Source organism: Phaseolus vulgaris, chromosome 5 (genome assembly GCF_000499845.2).
Source record: "Phaseolus vulgaris cultivar G19833 chromosome 5, P. vulgaris v2.0, whole genome shotgun sequence".
Taxonomy (NCBI): Eukaryota; Viridiplantae; Streptophyta; class Magnoliopsida; order Fabales; family Fabaceae; genus Phaseolus; species Phaseolus vulgaris.
This window is the reverse complement of record NC_023755.2, coordinates 451294-471540: the sequence shown is the minus strand read 5'-3', so window position 1 is coordinate 471540 and position 20247 is coordinate 451294. Positions and strand designations below refer to the sequence as shown.

Here is a 20247-nt window from a genome sequence, read left to right as displayed (position 1 = left end):
TAAAATTAAAACCATATTAAAAATTTAAAAAATTCTGAACTAAATTAACCTTTAAACATTAATATAAGGATTAAAAAATTAATTAAGTCTATATTAAATATTAAAAAATTTACTCAAGTGACATCAATAATTTTGGTTACACTTATTTTTCTTGGTATATAATTTTGATCGAATCACGGTTAAATATTAAGAAAATATTTATTACTTAAAATATGATCAAGATATACAAGTAGAATGAAAACTATAATAGTACAAGAATAAGAATCTTTTACTTTAGAATATTTCTCATAACAAAAATCAAAACCATGATTCATCATTATTTTCGTCCTCATTTGATGAATAGCTTAAAATGGTTCTTATCAAATTATTAATGGTGCTCTTAATAGATTATTAACATATAGTTTCCACCAAATCAAAGGTTCCATTAAGATCTCATGAAAAACAATCTGGTTCAATTGAAATAACTACACAAATTCTATCATTTGATTTTCTTTATTCACTCAATATGCCATAATTTGTCTTTACATTACATTATTTGAAGAAGATTTAGATTAATAAAATTACTAATATTTTAGAAAAAAAATATAATTGTTCATTTAAAATTGGATTTCTCTTTATCTACAATGTTTTTGTCTTTGAAATCTTTGGTTTTCAGATATTCAATCTCTCAAGCCTTATCGATAGAACACTTGCGATTATACTTTGATGTTCAAATTAGTTTTGATCTAAGTAAATTATATATATTTAAAGTCATAATTACATAGGACACTTGCGATTATACTTTGATGTTCAAATTAGTTTTGATCTAAGTATATTATATATATTTAGAGTTATAATTACATTATTTTTCATCTTAAGATGTTTACACAATAATAATTTGTAACTCGTTAATGATATTATTAAGTGATGGAAAAATCCATGTATTAATATATCAATATTATGAACAATATAATAATATAGTATATACTCAAATCTTTAAAATGACTAATTTAATTAATAATAATTTTTAAATTTATACCAAACTAAAAACTAATACAATTTATGATAATGGTTGTTAGTTTGATCATTTTTCTTAATAATAAAGATCAAACGATGAAACAAGATTTATCATTGCACAAATCATTACAAATAGTGCTCATTGAGTGACCCCAACAAAATAATCAAAATAATTAAAATAATGTAAATCCTTATATGACATGAACAATAATAAAGTTAATATGGTACCACATTATGTCATACTTACTTAAGCATAATAATTGAAAAACAAGTGACATTTCAACCTATTTTAAGTTGTTTTATCATGTAATTAAAATTAAGCAGCACTACTAAAAGGCTAATTAGTAATTAGTTAAATTAATAATACAACATTAGTGTTAATTAACTATAAGGCATTACTATATGTAAATCGAATAGGAGAATAGGGAAGAACATTAATCATCCCAAATTACTATAAAACATTTTAAATTTATTTATTAACTTATTTTAAAATTTATATAATTATAATAATTTTATTATTATTTAACATTGAAAAGAAGAAAAATATGTATTATTTTGAATTTTTGGTAATATTATATTTTAAATAAAAATATTTAAATAAGCACGAATAAATATGAAGACAATACATAATTTTATATCAATAAAATACAAGAGTATCTATTGATATAAATTTGTATTTAAAAAATGAAAATAAATTTAATTAAATCCACATCATGAGTATCTATTTTCCTTCTCAGTCATGCTTGGTCATTTATAATTAAATGTTTTTGTATTTACAAATTTTCAGTCAATAAAACAATATCTTTGATGTACAATATATAATTGTCATAAAAGTTAATAAATTTATCATACATTCTTTTGAATGAAAAAAGTTGAAAAATTGTGTTCAATTATGGTAGAGAGACAATACAACACTTTTTTGAAATATAAGAACTGATAAAACATTATTAAAAGGTATAAAATGAGAAAAGAAAAACATTAAATAAGACAAGAAAGTAAAGATCTATAATTAATTTAAATTTAAGAAAGAGGGTATGTTAAAAAATTATTAAAATCAAAGAAAAGTCTTGTTGAAAGTAATAAATAATATAGATTTAATACTGTTTATAATAAATAATAATATTTTTAAATTAAAAAATAAATAAAATATTAATTTATTAAGATGTGAAGTGTATATTTTTATTATTGAGAGTGTTAATATATCACTACCTACCCTAAGATATCCATAATTGCAACAACATAGGTCCTAAAAAAAACAAAAACAAGAATTTGGGTGTGTTATTATTATTGATTAAAATAAAAATTGAAAAAAAGAAGAGAATTGAAAGGGAATGAATAAGTGTCTGAAAAGAGAATTAAAGATAGGATATGTTTGTGTGTGAAAGATTCCTTTGATTTTTTGAGGTCCACCACTCTTTTTTCTTCCACCTTCCCCACAAACTCCTTATACCCTTTTGCTTTAACAACAGTGATGATAATTTTTCATTTTCCAAATTAACAACAATGCAATAATCAATTTAACCTTTTCAAAATAATTTTATTTATTTATGTGGGCAATGAAAAAAAATGGTTTTTTTTTTTTGTAACTATTCTCCTTCCTCTTCCTCCTTTTCCTCATTCAACAGCACAATCATTTCATTACATGGCTATATTTTGGGACAATTATTTCTAAACACACAACAAAGAACAACACAACACAGCCAGAGACAGAGACAACAAACAACTGACAGGAACAACAACATCAGCATGGTAAGAAAACAAAGTTGGATCAAATTCCATTAACCAAGGGAAAAAAGAGAACCAACAAAACCCAGATAACTGGTTGGGTCGGGTTCGGGTTTATCGGATCCGTTTCTCTGGTTCCAACCGTTGATGTTGTTGTTGTTGTTGCGGTGATTACACTGGTCGTGGTTGTTCTCTTTCAGGAATCTCAATAATTCATTGTTTTCTAGGTAAACCCATTCATCATTCTCTCTCTTTTGTCTCTTTCTCTTTCTCTCTCTGTCTCTGTGTCCCTCTGCTTTTGTTTTTTATTTTCTCTTTTTTTTGTGTGTTTTTTACCTTGTTTGTTTGGTGATTTAAACGATTCTGAAACAATGTCGTTGCTCGTTGCGTTTGATGAATTGGGTCGTGTTTTTTGTGTTTGGATTGGGTTCCTTTTTGTCCCATTTGTGGTTTTTCTTATTTTTCTTGTTGGGTGGAGCGGATAGAAGAAAAAAATAGGATCTTTTTTTAATCGATAGCTTTGGGACTTTGTCAAATGGTGAATGAGCAAAGTGGGGGGCATGGATTTTTGAGATTTTTATTGTTGAAAGCGTTGTCCTTGATGATTCATGTTGGCAGGGTTGTCTTTTGTTTTGTCAGCCAATTAAGCAAATTGCATATTTGCTTGTGAACAAAATCATTTGCTTTTTTCTTTTGAGTAGTTGTCATTCTGTGTTGCAGGTGCTGAAGGTGGGGTTTCCATGTTTTTGCATTATTTTCAGAAAATTTTTCCATTTTCAGGTTAGGTGTTCTTGGGGTGAGGTCTGAATGGCTGGGATTGATGATAATGTTGCCCTCACTGGCGATTGGGGTCTTGCTAGCCCAAGTCCAAGAACATTTTTCTCTAGAATGTTGGAGGAAGATCATGTAACAAGATCAGTCTCAGAACATTCTGGAAGTGGTAGAACTGGGGAATTCTTTTCAGGACCTCATGAGCCTAGTGAGACAGGGAAGAAAAACATGCAGGATGGAGCAGAAGATGGTGATTCTGGACCCCAAAAGTTGAACTCCAGGGGTGGTCTTGTGGAAAGAATGGCTGCTAGAGCTGGGTTCAATGCTCCTAGGTTGAACACTGAAAGCATGAGAACTACTGACCTTTCACTCAATTCTGACATTCACTCTCCTTACTTGACCATCCCACCAGGTCTCAGTCCTACTACACTTTTGGATTCTCCAGTCTTCCTTGCAAATTCACTGGTGAGCTCTTGTTTATTTGTGTTCTGTGGTTTCTTTATCAAATCTGTTTTTCATTCTTTCAAACCCAAGAAGATAGTCCTAGATTTGGCTGTTAGTATGCTGTGCTACACTACAGAGCACAAACCCTTATTGCTCTTGATGTGTATGTCTGATAGGATAGACAACAGTATAATTTGGACAGTCTGAGGATTCATACGAGGTCATTTCTTCAAGGTGTATAATGGTTTTGTTTTCTGATCTCGAGTTTTCCTATGTATGACCCTTTCTGTTTCACCTCTGGAATTTTCGTGCTTTCCTTATGTTTCTTTTCTGTCCTTTCTTAAACTCCTCAAATTTCATTACATCATAATTTTGAATGTATACTCTAGAACAGCTTAAAAAAATCATGTCTCATTGTGACTTTTTCTTTTTTCAATATACTTTTTGTGACAGTAGTGGTGCATTAAGGCATAGAATTATATCTAAATAGATGTTGGTCCTTTTAACTTTGAAAAGAATGATAGGTAGGACCCTGTTGTCTTGGTAATGGTATGTGACTGTGCTAATAATTGGATTTGATTTTCATTTTATAGTGTTACATTGTCAACTTGGAAACTATAAATTGTTTAGATTCTTACTGCTCTGAATGCTGTGCAATGAGGCACTTTTTTATTCTCTTTCTTGACAGATGGTGCAAATTTAGTTTTTAGAGTCTCATGTTATCACTTTTCCTTTTACTTTCTGTCAGATGCACCAATAGTAATTTGTCTGCTGATGTCGGAAACTGGTTCCTTGTTCTGTTGTTGACATTGTTCTGCCTCCTATTGAACTATGAATCTATGTAATTTCAGGCACAGCCATCTCCAACAACTGGAAAGTTTCTGTTTATGTCAAATGGCAACATGCGGCACTCAGAATTATCATCTGATGCTCCAGAAAAATGCAAGGATAATGGCTTTGATGATATCTATGCATCATCCTTTGCCTTCAAGCCAGCAACAGACTCAGGCTCCTCTTTCTATCATGGTGCTGGAAGAAAAGTAAGCACATTCTAATAATTTTTTTATTACCACATTTAGATACTATTCTTTGACAGATTACTTTCTGGTCAACATCCCATGTCATTAGAACACATTGTTATGCAATTATTGATATTTAATTCAGGTTAGATATAGTATGGGGTTGATGTAGTGAGTTGACAATTTACAGTATGTCTTGGCAATGATATTTAGATCTATTTCTCCTTTTTGGTCATTTAGTCTGTCCTCTGTTTTGCAGATAAATCCAACTACAGTTCCTCAACAATCACGTCATGGTATCGAGGTTTCGGCTCAGTCAGAAAATTCCTTTCATTCTCAAAGTGTTGATGCTGTTAAAGTTCAAACTGAGAACAGAAGTGGTCTTCATCTTCAGGCAGACTTTGTTGAATCACCTCCCGAAAAAGATATTAAAATGTTTGCAGCTGATCAAAGGGCTTTTGATGCTGTTGGTGGTGGCATTGAACATTCTACTCCAGTTGAAGAGCATGGAGATGAAGAAGGAGATCAAAGAGGCAATGGAGATTCAGTGACTGGTGGTGTTGGGGGCACACCATCTGATGATGGATATAACTGGAGAAAATATGGCCAAAAGCAAGTGAAAGGCAGCGAGTACCCTCGAAGTTACTACAAGTGCACGCATCCAAACTGTCAGGTTAAGAAGAAAGTAGAACGATCTCATGAGGGCCATATAACCGAGATCATCTACAAGGGAACACACAGCCATCCGAAACCTCCTCCAAATCGTCGGTCAGGTATAGGTTCGGTCAACCCTCACACTGAAATGCAAGTGGACAACCCTGAACATGTTGAATCACACAATGGTGGTGAGGGCGACATGGATTGGGGTAATGTACAAAAGGGAAATGTTGCTGGAGCTGGTAACTGGAAGCACGAAAACCTTGAAGCAACATCATCGGCATCTATCGGACCCGAGTACTGCAACCAGTCCACCAATTTGCAGAGTCAAAATGCTGGTACTCTCATTGATTCAGGAGAGGCAGTTGATGCCTCGTCTACTTTTTCTAACGAAGAAGAAGAAGACGACCGAGGCACACATGGTAGTGTATCATTAGGTTATGATGGGGAAGGAGATGAATCAGAATCTAAGAGAAGGTACTTACTTACCATTATCTTTTAATTTTTCAAAACTAACATTTATTTGTCTTGCTTATTGAAATCAATGATTGATTTTCTCAGGAAACTGGAATCATATGCAGACCTGAGTGGAGCTACTAGAGCCATCCGTGAGCCTAGAGTTGTTGTACAGACTACCAGTGAAGTAGATATCCTCGATGACGGTTATCGGTGGCGGAAGTATGGACAAAAAGTTGTCAAAGGAAATCCCAACCCAAGGTGGTCATTCTCCTCTTGATCTTGTCTGTGCATTCACAACAGAAATTATAGTAACAACACATCATTTGGTTTAGGGTAAAAATCTGACTGAATGTTGTTGTTTTGCTGCAGGAGTTACTACAAGTGCACAAATGCAGGCTGCACAGTAAGGAAACATGTGGAGAGAGCTTCACATGACCTTAAATCCGTGATCACTACTTATGAGGGAAAGCACAACCATGATGTTCCTGCTGCTCGTGCCAGCAGCCATGTCAATGCCAACACTTCCAGTGCTGGCCAAGCTTCTGGTGTTCTTCACACCCATGTTCACAGACCTGAATCATCTCAAGTACACAATGGCATGGGAAGGCTCGAGAGGCCGTCCCTTGGCTCGTTCAACCTACCCGGAAGGCAGCAGCTAGGACATTCCCATGGCTTCTCCTTCGGCATGAACCAATCCATGCTTTCGGATCTGGCGATGTCAGGGTTAGGCCACATGCAAGCCAAGCTCCCTGTTATGCCTGTTCATCCATTCTTGGCACAACAACAGCAGCAGCAGCAACAGCAAAATCCTTCAAACGATTTTGGTTTCATGATGCCAAAGGGAGAGCCAAATGTGGAGGGTGGTGGTGGCCTTAACCTGCCAAATGGTTCATCAGTGTACCAAGAAATCATGAGTCGCATGCCCCTTGGACCTCACATGTAAAATTTCATTCCCTGATTCTTTCTTCAAAGAAAACACTAATGTTTACATCTTATAACATACATATATATAGTATATACATGTGTAATGCTCGAGCATACATAGATGAACATTTTCATTATCAGACTTTCATTGTAATGTTTGACATTCTTCACATGTCAAAGGTATATGTTGTTCAATTTGCTGATATATTGCATTCAACAAATCCAGGTCAATTCAAGACATAGTGGCTATGATACTGATAGATTGTGTTTCATTGAGATTTGTTCTTGACAGAAAACTGTGTTTATTAGATTCAACATTGACCAAGACACTTTATAGAATAATTTGATTATGTTTTGCAACATCTTTGTCAAATTATAACATCATTTCTCTAAATAGCTGGAGCAAAAAGTCTGCATTATTTTGACTTGTTCTGCATATTGTTAGTAATAGAATTCATAGAGTTGTTGAATATTTTGGTTTTAAATGTTTGAATATAATTAGTTTATATTGCTGAATTTCATTTTGATAATTCTGCAATGTTTTAATTAATTTTGAAACATTTTCCACTTAAAGGGAATTGATTGATGTCAGATATATATATATATATATATATATATATATATATATATATATATATATATATAAAAGTCAATATTATATATTCTCCTTTCAAAAGTGATCTTTTCCACTATGAATTATTCTAAGCCCACTTTTAAAATCTTATTTCCAAATTCCAATATCAATAATTGTACCATGATTTTTTAGAACATTAATTGCTTTTTTCAAAAATGAAACTCCAAACTTTTGAATCACGACTGGTTAATAAAACTGCCAAACTTTTTATTAGATTAGCGAAGGAAAAAAGGTAATCTTAATGTATAGTATATTTTTAAGGATTCATTAAGGAAGTTGATAAATTAATTAAACAATTATAATTGACATACGTGCATTTTTCATATTAAATTTAATTGTCACATTAGCAATCAATTAGAAATAATTGTTAATGTAACGTTCTTACTATATTTGGTACTGAGTCTTCTGATATATGAGATTCGAGTTGTTGGTAAAAGATCGAGCTTCTCCTTGAAGGGTTGTCGAATTTTATAATCAAATGTTGAGGAAAAGTCCAACTACAAAATACTCTTCGACGTTAGCGTCAATACTAATATAATAATCTCTGAGTAATAAGTGAATATTAAGTATAAAATGAATGAGAAATAGTTGCGTCAATACTAATATAATAATCTCTGAGTAATAAGTGAATATCAAGTATAAAGTGAATGAGAAATAGTCCTTGAACTTATATTGTAAGTGATAGAATTCATGACGAGTATCAATAACCGCATAGATAGGGTGCTGAGTTTCACAGATACACATTTATGATTACTTTAGAGTATGTCTACTCTAAACGGTTATCAGCGATTTCTGATACTTTAACTGAATTTAATCAGACGGTTACAAGTGCGTAATATTTATATTATCTAATAAATATTAACAATCACATATTTTGTGGGTAAGATGGAACAATAAGGAAAACAATCTTACACATTCAATATATAACTTATTTTTTCCTACTTATGTGATTAAAAGAATAAACATTAAGATTATGCTAAACATGATACAATCATTTTCCAATCTTCATCCTAAAATTCTGATTAAAGAGTTAAAAATTTGCCACTCATTTGAACACACACAAACAATAGTAGGAAGGAACTATGAGCAGTTTAGATACAAATTGGAAATCAAAGCTCTAGAAGGAAGAAAAGAGTCATGAAAATGTGACCTAAGTGAGGTATAGTTGTGGTCCATCCATCCATCCATATAATGTGCATCATCATTGATTCCCCTCAACAAATCCTTACATCATCTCTGAATGCATCCACAAAATATCTGTAACAACATTCAATCAATGCAAGATCATCTTTCCAAAGTTGGTCAAAACAAAGTCTGAACTTCAAATGTTAAGACCATGGAAACCAATGCCAAAAGTTCACCTTGTAGATTGCTCCATTACTTGTTCCTTTCAAAAAACCAGATAATAAACCATACACCTCCAACAATCTTACTTTGTTTTACATTTTCAAAGAAAATGCAAGTTATACATCAAACAACATGTGACCAAAACTTAATGTATTTCTAAATTCAATCTCTTCGAAGTTCCACGGGATTTTGTTAGTTTCTTTTTTCTTATAATTCTTTTATTTTGTTTCTGTATGAAAGATTAAACTTTTTGAATTTCTTTATAATTCTCCATTGAATTATGAGATTTTAATCAATAAATTTAATTACCAGTGAGCAAGAGGATCTCGGAATCCCATTTTCTATCTTTTCTAACAAATACAAACTTTACCATAAGTAACTGATGTACTAAGCAAAAACCTAATGTTTACCTTACAAAATCTTATGCAAAACATCAAAAAAAACCTTTTGTGTTGGACTTAAATTAGTAACACTGTAAATTGAAATTTCTGGTAAAATTATACTGCTTTGTAAAATGTATGAGTATTATATCAAATATGATAAAGATGATCAGAAAGATAATACAAAACAGTTAATCCAGTTTTACAACACTACTAATCAAATGATCAATTTGTGGTGCATTCAATAGAAATCCAATTTGTTTGTAAAGGAAATGAAATCACAAAGCAGTATATATATATATATATATATATATATATATATATATATATATATATATATATATAAAAACTAACACATAATCTGAGAAAAAAAAAGAACTTGCAGAAAGTGAAACCTGCACCATAAAATCATGCATAGAGGTGGTGTACAAATCGCCAGAGGAAAAAAAAGTGTGCAGCAACAACATATTTTGTTTTTGATCTTGTTTAATTTTGTTTTGATTTTTTGAATTTTTTTTATTTAGGTTAAAAACAAAATGGGCTGAGCCCAAAAATTTTATGTTTTCTTAAAGAACGAAAATATAAATAAATGATAAAAATCTAAAAAAATGGTATTTTATAATTTATATAAAAAAGAAAACAATTTTAAAGATTTATGTTTTTTTTATTTTTAATTTAATTTAATTTATTTTTTAAACTTTATTTTTCCGGACGAAAATGAGTGTTACTAGAGTTATAATGTTTAAAATATTTTGAACTTATAAATTGAAATGTTTAAAAGTAATATTCAAAAGTATATCAAATTGTTTGAAACTGAAAAATTATTAAAAAACTTAAACTATTTTGTGTTTTTATTTTTCAGGTTAAAAGCTTAGAGTCATGTTTATCTCTGTTGCTCTTATAATTATTAAGTTTTATTAACTAGAAGTAAAAAGTAAATATTAATTAACTTTTTAAGTTTCTTATAGACTTAAACAATATATAAAAAAAAAAGATAACAAATATCTCATCCAATTAAAGAAAAAAATTGACAGTAACTCAATTTAAAACTATAATCTTTTTATATTTAATAAAGAAAATATTTAATTAATACAAAATTGTTAAAATTTAATAAAATAAATAAGTGAAAATTCTAATCCTAACCCAATTTCTCCTACTTGAACACAAAAATTGAATTTGTCTTGATTCTAAAAATTGGATAATAAACAAAATTAAAAAAATAGTGAAAACAAATATATAATTAAACAAGAAAGTTTTAATTTGAATGCTTCTGCAGTGCTGACATTGCAAAAGTGGGGCAAAATAAAATCAAAACTTGTCCCAAAATCATAATCCACCTTCAAAACCCAAACTTCAACCTCTTGTTTCAATTTTATCCAACACTTCTCATTTCAATCTCATCCTTCTTCAAAACCCAAATTCCATCTTCTTCTTTCATCCTCTGCAACCCAATGGCAACCACGCCTTCTCTCACTGCCCCTTTCTCAAACGCTGTCGGACTCTGTCACCGGACAAAGCATGCCCCTTTCTCAGCTTCTCTCTGTGAGTCTTTCTCCCCATTCATTTTCATTTGGGTCCTCTCCAGATTCGTCAAAATTGCAACTTTTTCCCTTTTCTGCCAGTCTCTTGTTTTTTTTTGTCATTTTTGGGTTCTGGGGTTTCAATTAGTTTGTCTAAATTGTTCTGCTCTTTTGCTTACTTTTTAATTTTCATGAGGGTTGTCTATTTGTGGTTTTTGGGTTGTTGGGTAGGGGATCTTATTTGTATTGATGTGGATGAAGTCCCCCTTTTTTTGTTTCATTTTGTTTAGAGTGAAACTATCTTCAAATTATGACAATGAACTGGAGGTTTATTTTGATGTGAGTTGTTGAGAGTTTGGTGGGGTTTCTATCCACAGAGTTGTCTTTTAAATCAAAATGCAGTTAAGGCTTGATTGAAAAATTGACCTTCTTGATTGAGAATATGTTTACTAGATGATAGAGTGATGAACTTGAACATTATAAGAGTGAGAATTGGGTTATGTAAGGGGAATGCATGTTTGCTTTTGATTCACAAAATTATCCACAATAGTTACTCATAGTTGGCTGTTGTGAAATAGGTAAACTAAGTTCCAGCTCTAATATAGTTGATGTAAAGATATTATCTCGGTGTGGTTGTCGGAAAGTTGGACATGGCCAAAGATGTTTCCGATTATATGCCTTATTTGGAGGGAAGAAAGACAATAATGGAAAAAGTGATGATGCTCCTTCTAAGGTTAGTGTTTCGTGCAGTCAATGTCATGTTTATACTGATGGGATCACATATTTTCTTCGGTATCCATGTTTCTCCTTTGATTACTTATTTCATTCACATGCAAGAGAATGGTCATCGAACATAATTGTTATGCTATTTGAAATTTTTATTTGAACTAAGCATTATGATCATTACAGTCACACCATTTTGATGCTGTGTCCACACACATTACTCTCTAACAAGAGGTGGTATTTGTAAAATGTAGAAATACTTCTGTTTAGGATACTTCTTACACAAACATGCTCCTTGTATAAGAAATAAGGAATCCAAGTCTAAGGGTCACCTTAATAGTACCTACTAGCAACTACAGAAGCCCCTAAACAACTGTCTATCTTGGTTAACTTCCATGCTTTGTATTTTTAAATGTATTAGATACTAAGTACATTGGTTATAACACGAATTTTTAGATGTATTGGATATTTATAGTTGACAAATTACATTTTATTGTGGAATTGTTCTAGGCAGGAATTCTTGGAAACATGCAAAATCTTTTTGAGACTGTGAAGAAGGCACAAATGGTTGTCCAAGTTGAAGCAGTGCGGGTGCAGAAAGAACTTGCAGCGTATGGCTCTCTTATTATACAGTTTTAGCTTTGCTTGTTTTCTTTTTATAAACAAGCGTTTGTTCTATTATGCAGAGCAGAGTTTGATGGTTACTGTGAGGGTGAGTTAGTGAAGGTATGATTTTTGTTCTCTCTCTCCTCCCCTTTGCCCTCTTTGTGTTTGTCTATCTGTCTCTTTCTTGAAGTTTGTAACCTTTTTATGTTTTTCCCAGCAGAATAATTTATTCTTTGATTCTCCCTTTATGTTTTTTTACTGTCAGAAAGCTTTACCAACTAGAATCTAACTAAAGAAGTGCTAATGGAATTAGCTAACATAGCTGCACTAAAGAAATGATGAATTGTGTTTAGACCAAAACGGATCTATCGAATTTCGTGTGTTGTTATAGAATATATTCAGCTATCCTATTTTAAACTAATAACATCGATATGAAATCAATCTAACTTGTTACATGTGTAGTTAATCCCTTGGTAACTTAGTGAATATATCTACCAGTTGATCACCCTAGGCACAAATTTCTCTCTAACAAAGTGACAATCAACTTCAATATAGATGAGGTTTTTCATGGAACAATGTCATTCATTATTTGTACCAAATGTAATTTTAATAACTGCTATGTTTTTCTATCCTTATTCATGATCATGATTTTTGCATTAAATTATCAATATTGATGTATTAATTTGTAAGTATAATTATCTTTTGTTACTTACTTTTGATTATGTATAATTTTAGGTGACACTGTCGGGGAACCAGCAACCTGTAAGAACCGAAATTACTGAGGCAGCTATGGATTTGGGAGCTGAAGTAAGTAAATAATTCAAGTGATGTTGTGTTTATATATTCTATTTTCTGTTATATCAATATCGGAGGATAATGGATTAAATACTAGATCCTTTCATTATTATAGTTTCTTTCTTTTCATTCATGTTAATTGTGAAGAACAATGCTTTGGTTTGGACCTTTTTACTAAAATCATAAAAATTCTCATTTTCTATATATGAAAAGAAAATGCATTGAACTTGTCAAAACAAACTCTTGCATTTCAACTTTTGGAAATGTTAAATGAACTAGTTCTGTAGAAGTTGGAAGTGCATTGGTTGGTTTTAACTAAGGAAGAAGTTCAAGTCATTTTATCTTTTAATGTTTTGGGTATGCATTTGTGAAGAAACTTTTCTGAATAGGACCCTAGTTTTATTTACAAAAAAATGTGGTCTTTAATGCCAATAATAAAACTATTATTCATTATTAAACACCTGTGGATTGCAGAAACTCTCGCTTTTAATCACTGAGGCATACAAGGATGCACACCAGAAGAGTGTCCTGGTAAAAATCCTTATCTTTATGAGGAAGAAAAGAACAAATTTTCATTTGCATTTGTGGTTATTGAATTGAAAGAGAATGTTATTGCTTATGTTTGTAGGCTATGAAGGAAAGGATGAATGATCTTGCACAGAGCTTAGGAATGCCACCAGGTCTTAGTGAAGGATTGAAGTGATTTATACTTTTAATTCTATTCAATTTTGCAACTATGCCTGTGGATTTGTACTCTTGGTTATTCAGAAAGAAATGTAATCCTAGAATTATTTGAAATCTGAGTTTCTGATCTGGTTGACATGAATAGTAGTTTTGTTAGCTTCAATAGCCAAGCATCAAATTATTGTGATACCTTCTCTAGAATGCTAACTATTCATAAAGAACAATAGTTTGAATTACAGATAAACCTCTCTTCTATGAATTCTATCTGAAATTTCTTCCATCCAAAGGCCTTCATTTTCATGCAGAGAGAATTAGGGAAATGAGCATATTAAAAAACATATTGAAATAGTCAATAAACCATCAAACTTTTCTGTTGGACTTTGGTTAATCTAACACAGTAAATTGAAATTTCTGGTAAAATAGTACATGAGATTGCTTTGTAAAATGTATGAGTATTATATCAAATATGATGAAGATGATCAGAAAGATAATACAAAGCAATTCATCCAGTTTTACAACACTACTAATCAAATGATCAAGCACAATTTTGACAATGGTGGTAGGAAGTGAATTAATTAAGTCCATGAATGAACCAAGTTGGCAAGTGCTGTTGTGGAGGATCCAAAGTCTGAAACAGCAGCCAAAGCCATGTGTTTGAGCTTCACACTTCTCTCTCTGATCTCCTTACACTCCATCACTTCTCTCACTCTCTTCTCCACTTCCTCCCCACTCACTAACCCATCTTCTTCCCTCTCATTCACAGCAACAGCCACCTTCATCTCCCCCACCATCACCTCCCTGTTCACATGCTGCTCTGCATACAGTGGCCATGCAACCATTGGCACCCCCGCCACCACCCCTTCCAACACCGAGTTCCACCCGCAGTGACTCACAAACCCACCCACCGAGTCACGACTCAGCACCTCCACCTGTGGGGCCCAGGCTTTCACCACCATGCCTCGTTCCTTGGTCCTCTCCAGGAACCCATTTGGCAACACTGAAGCCAAGTCGAATTCATCACCTGGCTTTGCTAACTCCTGACCCTGCTTTGCTCCATCTTCTTCCAATGGCTTTTTCACAACCCACAAGAACCTCTTCCCACTCCTCTCTAACCCTTTCGCTATCTCTCCCAACTGTGACACTGAGAACGACCCTCGGCTTCCGAAGCACAGATACACCACGCTTCTACTTGGTTGCTCATCTAGCCATCTCAGACATTCTTTGCTCTCTGTTCCTGCTGCTCCTTCTGCACAAACCAAAACAATGCTAAATCAATCAAATTCACGTAATTTACTAATACGTTAAAGCATTTCTTAGGAACTGAAATATGAGTTTTTTAAGGTAGAAATGAAAAAACTAAGCAATATATAAGAAAACACTTCATAAAGCTAGAGTCTTAAAGTTTTGGTTACAGATGGGGTAATAATTTCTTATATGGGTTTTTACCAATGAATCTTCGCTTAAATCCTTTGATTGACATTAACATGGCGATGAAAGTGTAAGAGAAGTTCCAAAAAAGTAGGAACTTTAACATGAGATTTTTAAAAAATATTTTAATTAAGATCCTTCAAAAATTAATAAAAGAGTCGACAATAGCATTGAAAAAGTAAAAGAAGAGTCAACCATGGCATTCGGAGACCAAAACGTAAGAACAAAACTAATTTGTATTGAATGTTGAGAAAGAAGAAAGAATCTGAAAGAAAGTAGAAAAATTATTATTAAAAAAAACATCTTTTAGCGGAAGAAAGAACCACGAGACGAAACCTGATTGTTGGGGTTCTGCTATGAGTGGTCCGATATAGTAAACGTGAGATCCACGTTCGGCGTTTGGAGTACACGCGCCATCCGCGACGGCGTTAACCGCCAGAGGCTCGAGCTCTGGGAAGGAGTTCACTATAATCCCACGCGCCTTGGGAAGGTGCGTGCAGAAGTAGAGCATGTCCCAGTAGGCAGGGTCGCCCCTGTCTAAGACGGGCTCCGGCATGTTCACCGCCTTCAGAGGCGCGTTGCCCGGCACGCGCAGTTCCACGCCGACCATATCCTTAAACGACTCGCTCCTCTCTTCGTGGAGTTTCGGAAAGTACGAGAAGAGCGCGAGAACGGCGGCGCCGGAAGTGAAGAAGTAGTAGACCGGGATTCCCATGGACGAAGCTGATTCCATGGCGGAAGTGCAGAAGAGATCGATGATGAAGGCTTTGACGGCGGTGGTTTTGGAGATTTGGGAGAGGTAGGTGGCGACGTTGGAAGCATTTGCTTTGATGAAGGCAAAGGCCCTGGCGGCGCGGCTGACGGTGGTTGGGGCGGCGGCGAGTGGGATGTGGGGGAAGCGGAGGAAGGAGATAGAGGGATGGGCGGCGGTGATGCGGCGGATGTAGGCGTCGATGGTGGGGTGGTCGTGGTGGCCGGTGGTGAGGAGGATGGTGACGGAGAAACGGTGCGTTTGGATGAGCTTGGCAAGCTCAACCATGGCAACAATGTGGCCTATTCCTGGTGATGGGAACATCACAATTCTATCTTTTTCCATTTTCGTTGATTCGGTTGCTCAGATCTTTGTGATACCATGTGACACTCTTGCCAAGGTGCTGCATTTATATTAGTGTTCTTTATGGGGAAAAAAGAAGAAGAAAAATATTTTGTATTTAGTTCTAGATTTTATGTAATTATGGAGTCTTGGAATGCTTGACTTCAACTATGAATTGAAGTCTTAAATGTAAAAGTAGATAAATTGAATAAGATGTAAGTGATAAACAATTATATATATAGGAAAGATTAAATGTGATGTTAAATTCCTTTGATTTAGGTAAAGATCTCCTTATTCTTCTTTTGATATTAGAGTATGATTTATTTTTAATTTTGTGTGGAGTAGGATTTGGCTTCCTACTCACCTTTATCTATGAATACAAACACACACATAAATGGTGTTTTTGCAAATGTGTGTTTTTGCAAATTTTGGGATATTTTAAAAATTGAAGTTTTCATTGGTCATAATTTTTTATGTCGACAAGAATGTGAGTTTAGATATGTATGGAGTTTTTATTGTTCTTAGAACTTTCAAATCAGACTTCAGTTTGTTTATGAAATAAATTGAAGAATGAACTCATGTGAATAAGGTATCTCGTCACATCTTGTTGAGTGTGTTATTTAATAATTTGTTCAATGTATATTGCTCTTATAAGGAAACAAAAGATATTTGAGATACTATACTCTTATTCTTAAATATATTATCAAAGACGTTCTTAGACAAAAGGTTCGTGATCAGAAACTATTATCGCCGGAAGATAATTGAAGACAAGGACATTAGATTCAGATAAACGAATGCTTGACTTGGACTATGAATTGAAGTCTCACATGTAAAAGTATGTGATATTAAATTATTTTGATTTAGGTAAAGATATCTTTATTCTTCTTTTCTTGAATTTTCAAATAGCTGATATTCCAGTTGATTGAAGACAAAAATATCAACATTTACAAGTTGTTTGCTTGAAGATATTAAAGCAAATAACATAATCTTGTCTGATGAATTCGTTTCAAATTATTGATTGAAAAAATTTCACAATATTGGACGTAATACAAATAACAATTGAAGCGGAGACACAACACAACCAATGTCACTGTTAGATTTAATCACTCGTGTTATCATTGAAGATACTTATCATTAAAGATATCAATAAAAAGGAATGTATAAAACTAAAACATTTAAGATAAATATGATAGAAGACAAACCAACCTAAAAAAAGTATGAGAAAAAACCTAATCACAAAAAAAAAATAATAATAAAAATTCTCGCTCCAATAAAACTAACTTCACCTTCAAAAAAAGAGACATTGTGTTTTCAGGATAATATTTTATTTTATTTTTTTCTCAACTTCCTAAGATAAATATACCATTATTGTTTCAAAGATGAAAAAATGTGTTTACTCTAAAACTACCAAATACATATCTGCAAAAGAAAATGTGTTTATCTCCTACACAAATGCGGGCGAAATCATGAATAAGAGATTTATCTTGAAGATTCCAAGAAAACTCATATAAAAAAAAATGTTCTTTATGTGCTATATGATCTCAAATATTAAAAGTATATTTTGTAGCAACTAGAAACTCATATTTAAATGGAAAAGGAAGATTTATAAAAAGAGCCACCGTCACCAATAAATGCGCAACACTTCCACGACTTTCTTCTACAGTGTTCTCTGATTTATTTTCTTATACAATTACACATATACCTCATTTATTAGGATGAAAAATATCGAAAAGTAAAAAAAATTAATTATTAGGGTTCAGAAGGGTCTAGAAAGATTAAAAGGGTTAGTTCAAAAGCGAGGGATTTGGTTCTCACTTCTACGCGTTGGTTTTATAAATACAATAAAAAAAATTGTCTAAGAAAATGACTTTAAAACATTAAAATAATTAAAAATTTAAACTAACCAAATAAATTATAGTGTACTAACATATTATAGTATATATTCCAAGTATATAAAAATAGCATATTATTTTAAAATTTTCATACTAGTATACACAATCAAATTATAAAAAAGTTTAAATTGAATTTCAAAACATAAAGAATATAAAAGATAGAAAAAAAGTTAAAAGTGCAAGCGGAAGTAAAACTAATTAAAAGAATAAGTTGTAGTCATGGAAGCTAAATTTTTAGATGATTTCAAAAAAAAAATTATTTGATTATAATTTTTTTTTTTTCAGAATATTGTTGATGTATATTATATAAATTTTATCTTAATTTATAATTGAATTATATGTTATATATATTATTTTGACTTTGGTATTAAAAATGAAGTAAAACCATTTATATGAAAAAAAGGAAAAGAAGAGAAAATTATTCCAAAAAATAATTAAGAGGTAAAATCATTTAATATTTATCTTGTATTTTACTTTTATAACATATTTTAACTAATTTTGTTAATTTTATTATGAATCATATCCTACTATTAAATTTATGTCAGAAATCATAATATCTTTAGTATGAAGTGGTCACGTTAATATACTTATACATTCATCCAATGTTTTTGAACTCTTTTTATGAATCTTAAATCTCTAATTAACTACTTCAAACATGATAAATAGTGTTTGAATTGCAGGTTATAGTGACTATTAGTAATTTAACCACTCATCAATTATCTTTTTTTTCCAAATGAGTGACTCATTTTAGTGTCTCTTTTATTTACCTTCTTATGTTATTAATTTAAATACTAAGACACATAATTTTTTCTTTTCTTAATTGACCTAAAAGACAAAAAATACTTCGTGTTTTTTTATTAATCTCAAACTCTATTCATTTAAATAATAAATCTATGCTTGCATTTTAAGCATGATTTTAAGATTTTATTTAAAAAATAATTTTAATAACTGAAAATTTATTTTTAAAATCTACTATTATAAATTACAACTTCCTCGTCAAAATCCATAAGTATAAATTGTAATGAAAATGATTTTAACACGACGGCGTTTATAGTACCTGATTCTTGTGGTTCCGCGATCACGGGACCGATACAGTAAACACGAGGTGCACTTTCCGCGTCTGGAAAGCACGCGCCGTCTGCTACGGCCTGCACCGCCACAGGCTCCAGCTCCGCGAACGTGTTCACAATAATCCCACGGGCCTTCGAGAGGCGCGTGCAGAAGTCCAGCACGTGCCAGTACGCAGGGTCCTCCCTCTCCAACATGGGTTCCGGCAACTTCACCGCCTTCAGGGGCGCGTTGCCCGGCACGCGCAGTTCCACCCCGACCATATCCTTAAACGACACGCTCCCACTTTCGTGGAGCTTCGGAAAGTACGAGAAGAGCGCGAGAACGGTGGCGCCGGAAGTGAAGAAGTAGTAGAGTGGGATTCCCAGTGAAGAAGCTGCTTCCATTGCGGAGGAGCAAAAGAAGTCGATTATGAAGGCTTTTAGGGTGGTGGTTTTGGAGATTTGGGAGAGGGTGGTGGTTACATTATGGGTGTTGCTGTTCATAAAGTTCATGAGTTTGGCGACGAAGCTGACGGTGGTGGTGGAGGTGGGAGGTGGGGTGGGGGGGAGGTGGAGGAAGGAGATGGAAGGGTGAGAGGTGGAGATGTGGTGGATGTAAGCATTGATGGTGGGGTGATCAAGGAAGCCATTGGTGAGGAGGATGATGATGGAGTAATGGTGAGTTTGGAGAATGAAGATGGCAAGTTCAACCATGGAAACAATGTGGCCTCTTCCTAGGGCAGGATACAACACTAGTGTTTCTTCTTTCATTTTTCTTCTTTCTTTTTGGTTTGGTTGGATTTGGTGTGTCAAACCTAATTTGTAGCTGCTGAATTCTTTCTTTTGGTTTTGGTTTTGTTCATGTGCTTTAATTATATATATCTTTAAGGTTGATTAGGTTAATTTGGTTGAACTGAGAGAGAGGATATTAATTAATATAGTTACGGTACTATATAACTTACTAGTCGACTTAATGGGCAATTTAAATATTTTTTTTTTTAATCTATTAAAAAATTGTTTAAGGACAAAATCGTGATGGAGTACTGATCTCCAAAGCGAACAATACTTCTCGAATGTGGTAATTGACCCTAACGATGCTAT

General features: G+C 32.8%; 3 protein-coding genes across 6 annotated transcripts; 2 read left to right on the top strand and 1 right to left on the bottom strand.

The window, feature by feature from the left end:
* Positions 1–2359: 2359 nt before the first annotated feature.
* Positions 2360–7198, top strand: LOC137834616 (probable WRKY transcription factor 2). 3 transcript variants are annotated; one of them, XM_068642692.1, is made up of 6 exons: positions 2360–2948; positions 3502–3957; positions 4788–4976; positions 5215–6089; positions 6174–6329; positions 6441–7198. In XM_068642692.1, the coding sequence occupies exons 2-6, from the start codon at positions 3529–3531 to the stop codon at positions 7012–7014; spliced, it is 2223 nt and encodes a 740-aa protein (XP_068498793.1). In that variant the 5' UTR covers positions 2360–2948; positions 3502–3528; the 3' UTR covers positions 7015–7198. The 3 variants fall into 3 exon arrangements, with proteins under 3 accessions (XP_068498793.1, XP_068498794.1, XP_068498795.1); XM_068642693.1 differs by having other exon boundaries at positions 2361–2948; positions 3442–3957; XM_068642694.1 differs by having other exon boundaries at positions 2557–2948; positions 3483–3957.
* Positions 7199–10623: 3425 nt separating this feature from the next.
* Positions 10624–13798, top strand: LOC137834615 (nucleoid-associated protein At4g30620, chloroplastic-like). Its single transcript, XM_068642691.1, has 7 exons — positions 10624–10898; positions 11455–11609; positions 12110–12210; positions 12286–12325; positions 12941–13012; positions 13475–13531; positions 13629–13798. The coding sequence occupies exons 1-7, from the start codon at positions 10808–10810 to the stop codon at positions 13701–13703; spliced, it is 591 nt and encodes a 196-aa protein (XP_068498792.1). The 5' UTR covers positions 10624–10807; the 3' UTR covers positions 13704–13798.
* A 270-nt stretch (positions 13799–14068) lies between these two features.
* LOC137834614 (UDP-glycosyltransferase 88F5-like) lies at positions 14069–19985 on the bottom strand. Of its 2 annotated transcripts, none has more exons than XM_068642689.1 (2): positions 19155–19985; positions 14069–14930 (listed from the first exon to the last, which is right to left on the bottom strand). In XM_068642689.1, exons 1-2 carry the CDS (start codon positions 19915–19917, stop codon positions 14260–14262), a joined length of 1434 nt encoding a protein of 477 aa, XP_068498790.1. In that variant the 5' UTR covers positions 19918–19985; the 3' UTR covers positions 14069–14259. The 2 variants fall into 2 exon arrangements, with proteins under 2 accessions (XP_068498790.1, XP_068498791.1); XM_068642690.1 differs by lacking the exon at positions 19155–19985 and adding an exon at positions 15449–16483.
* Positions 19986–20247: the final 262 nt, after the last annotated feature.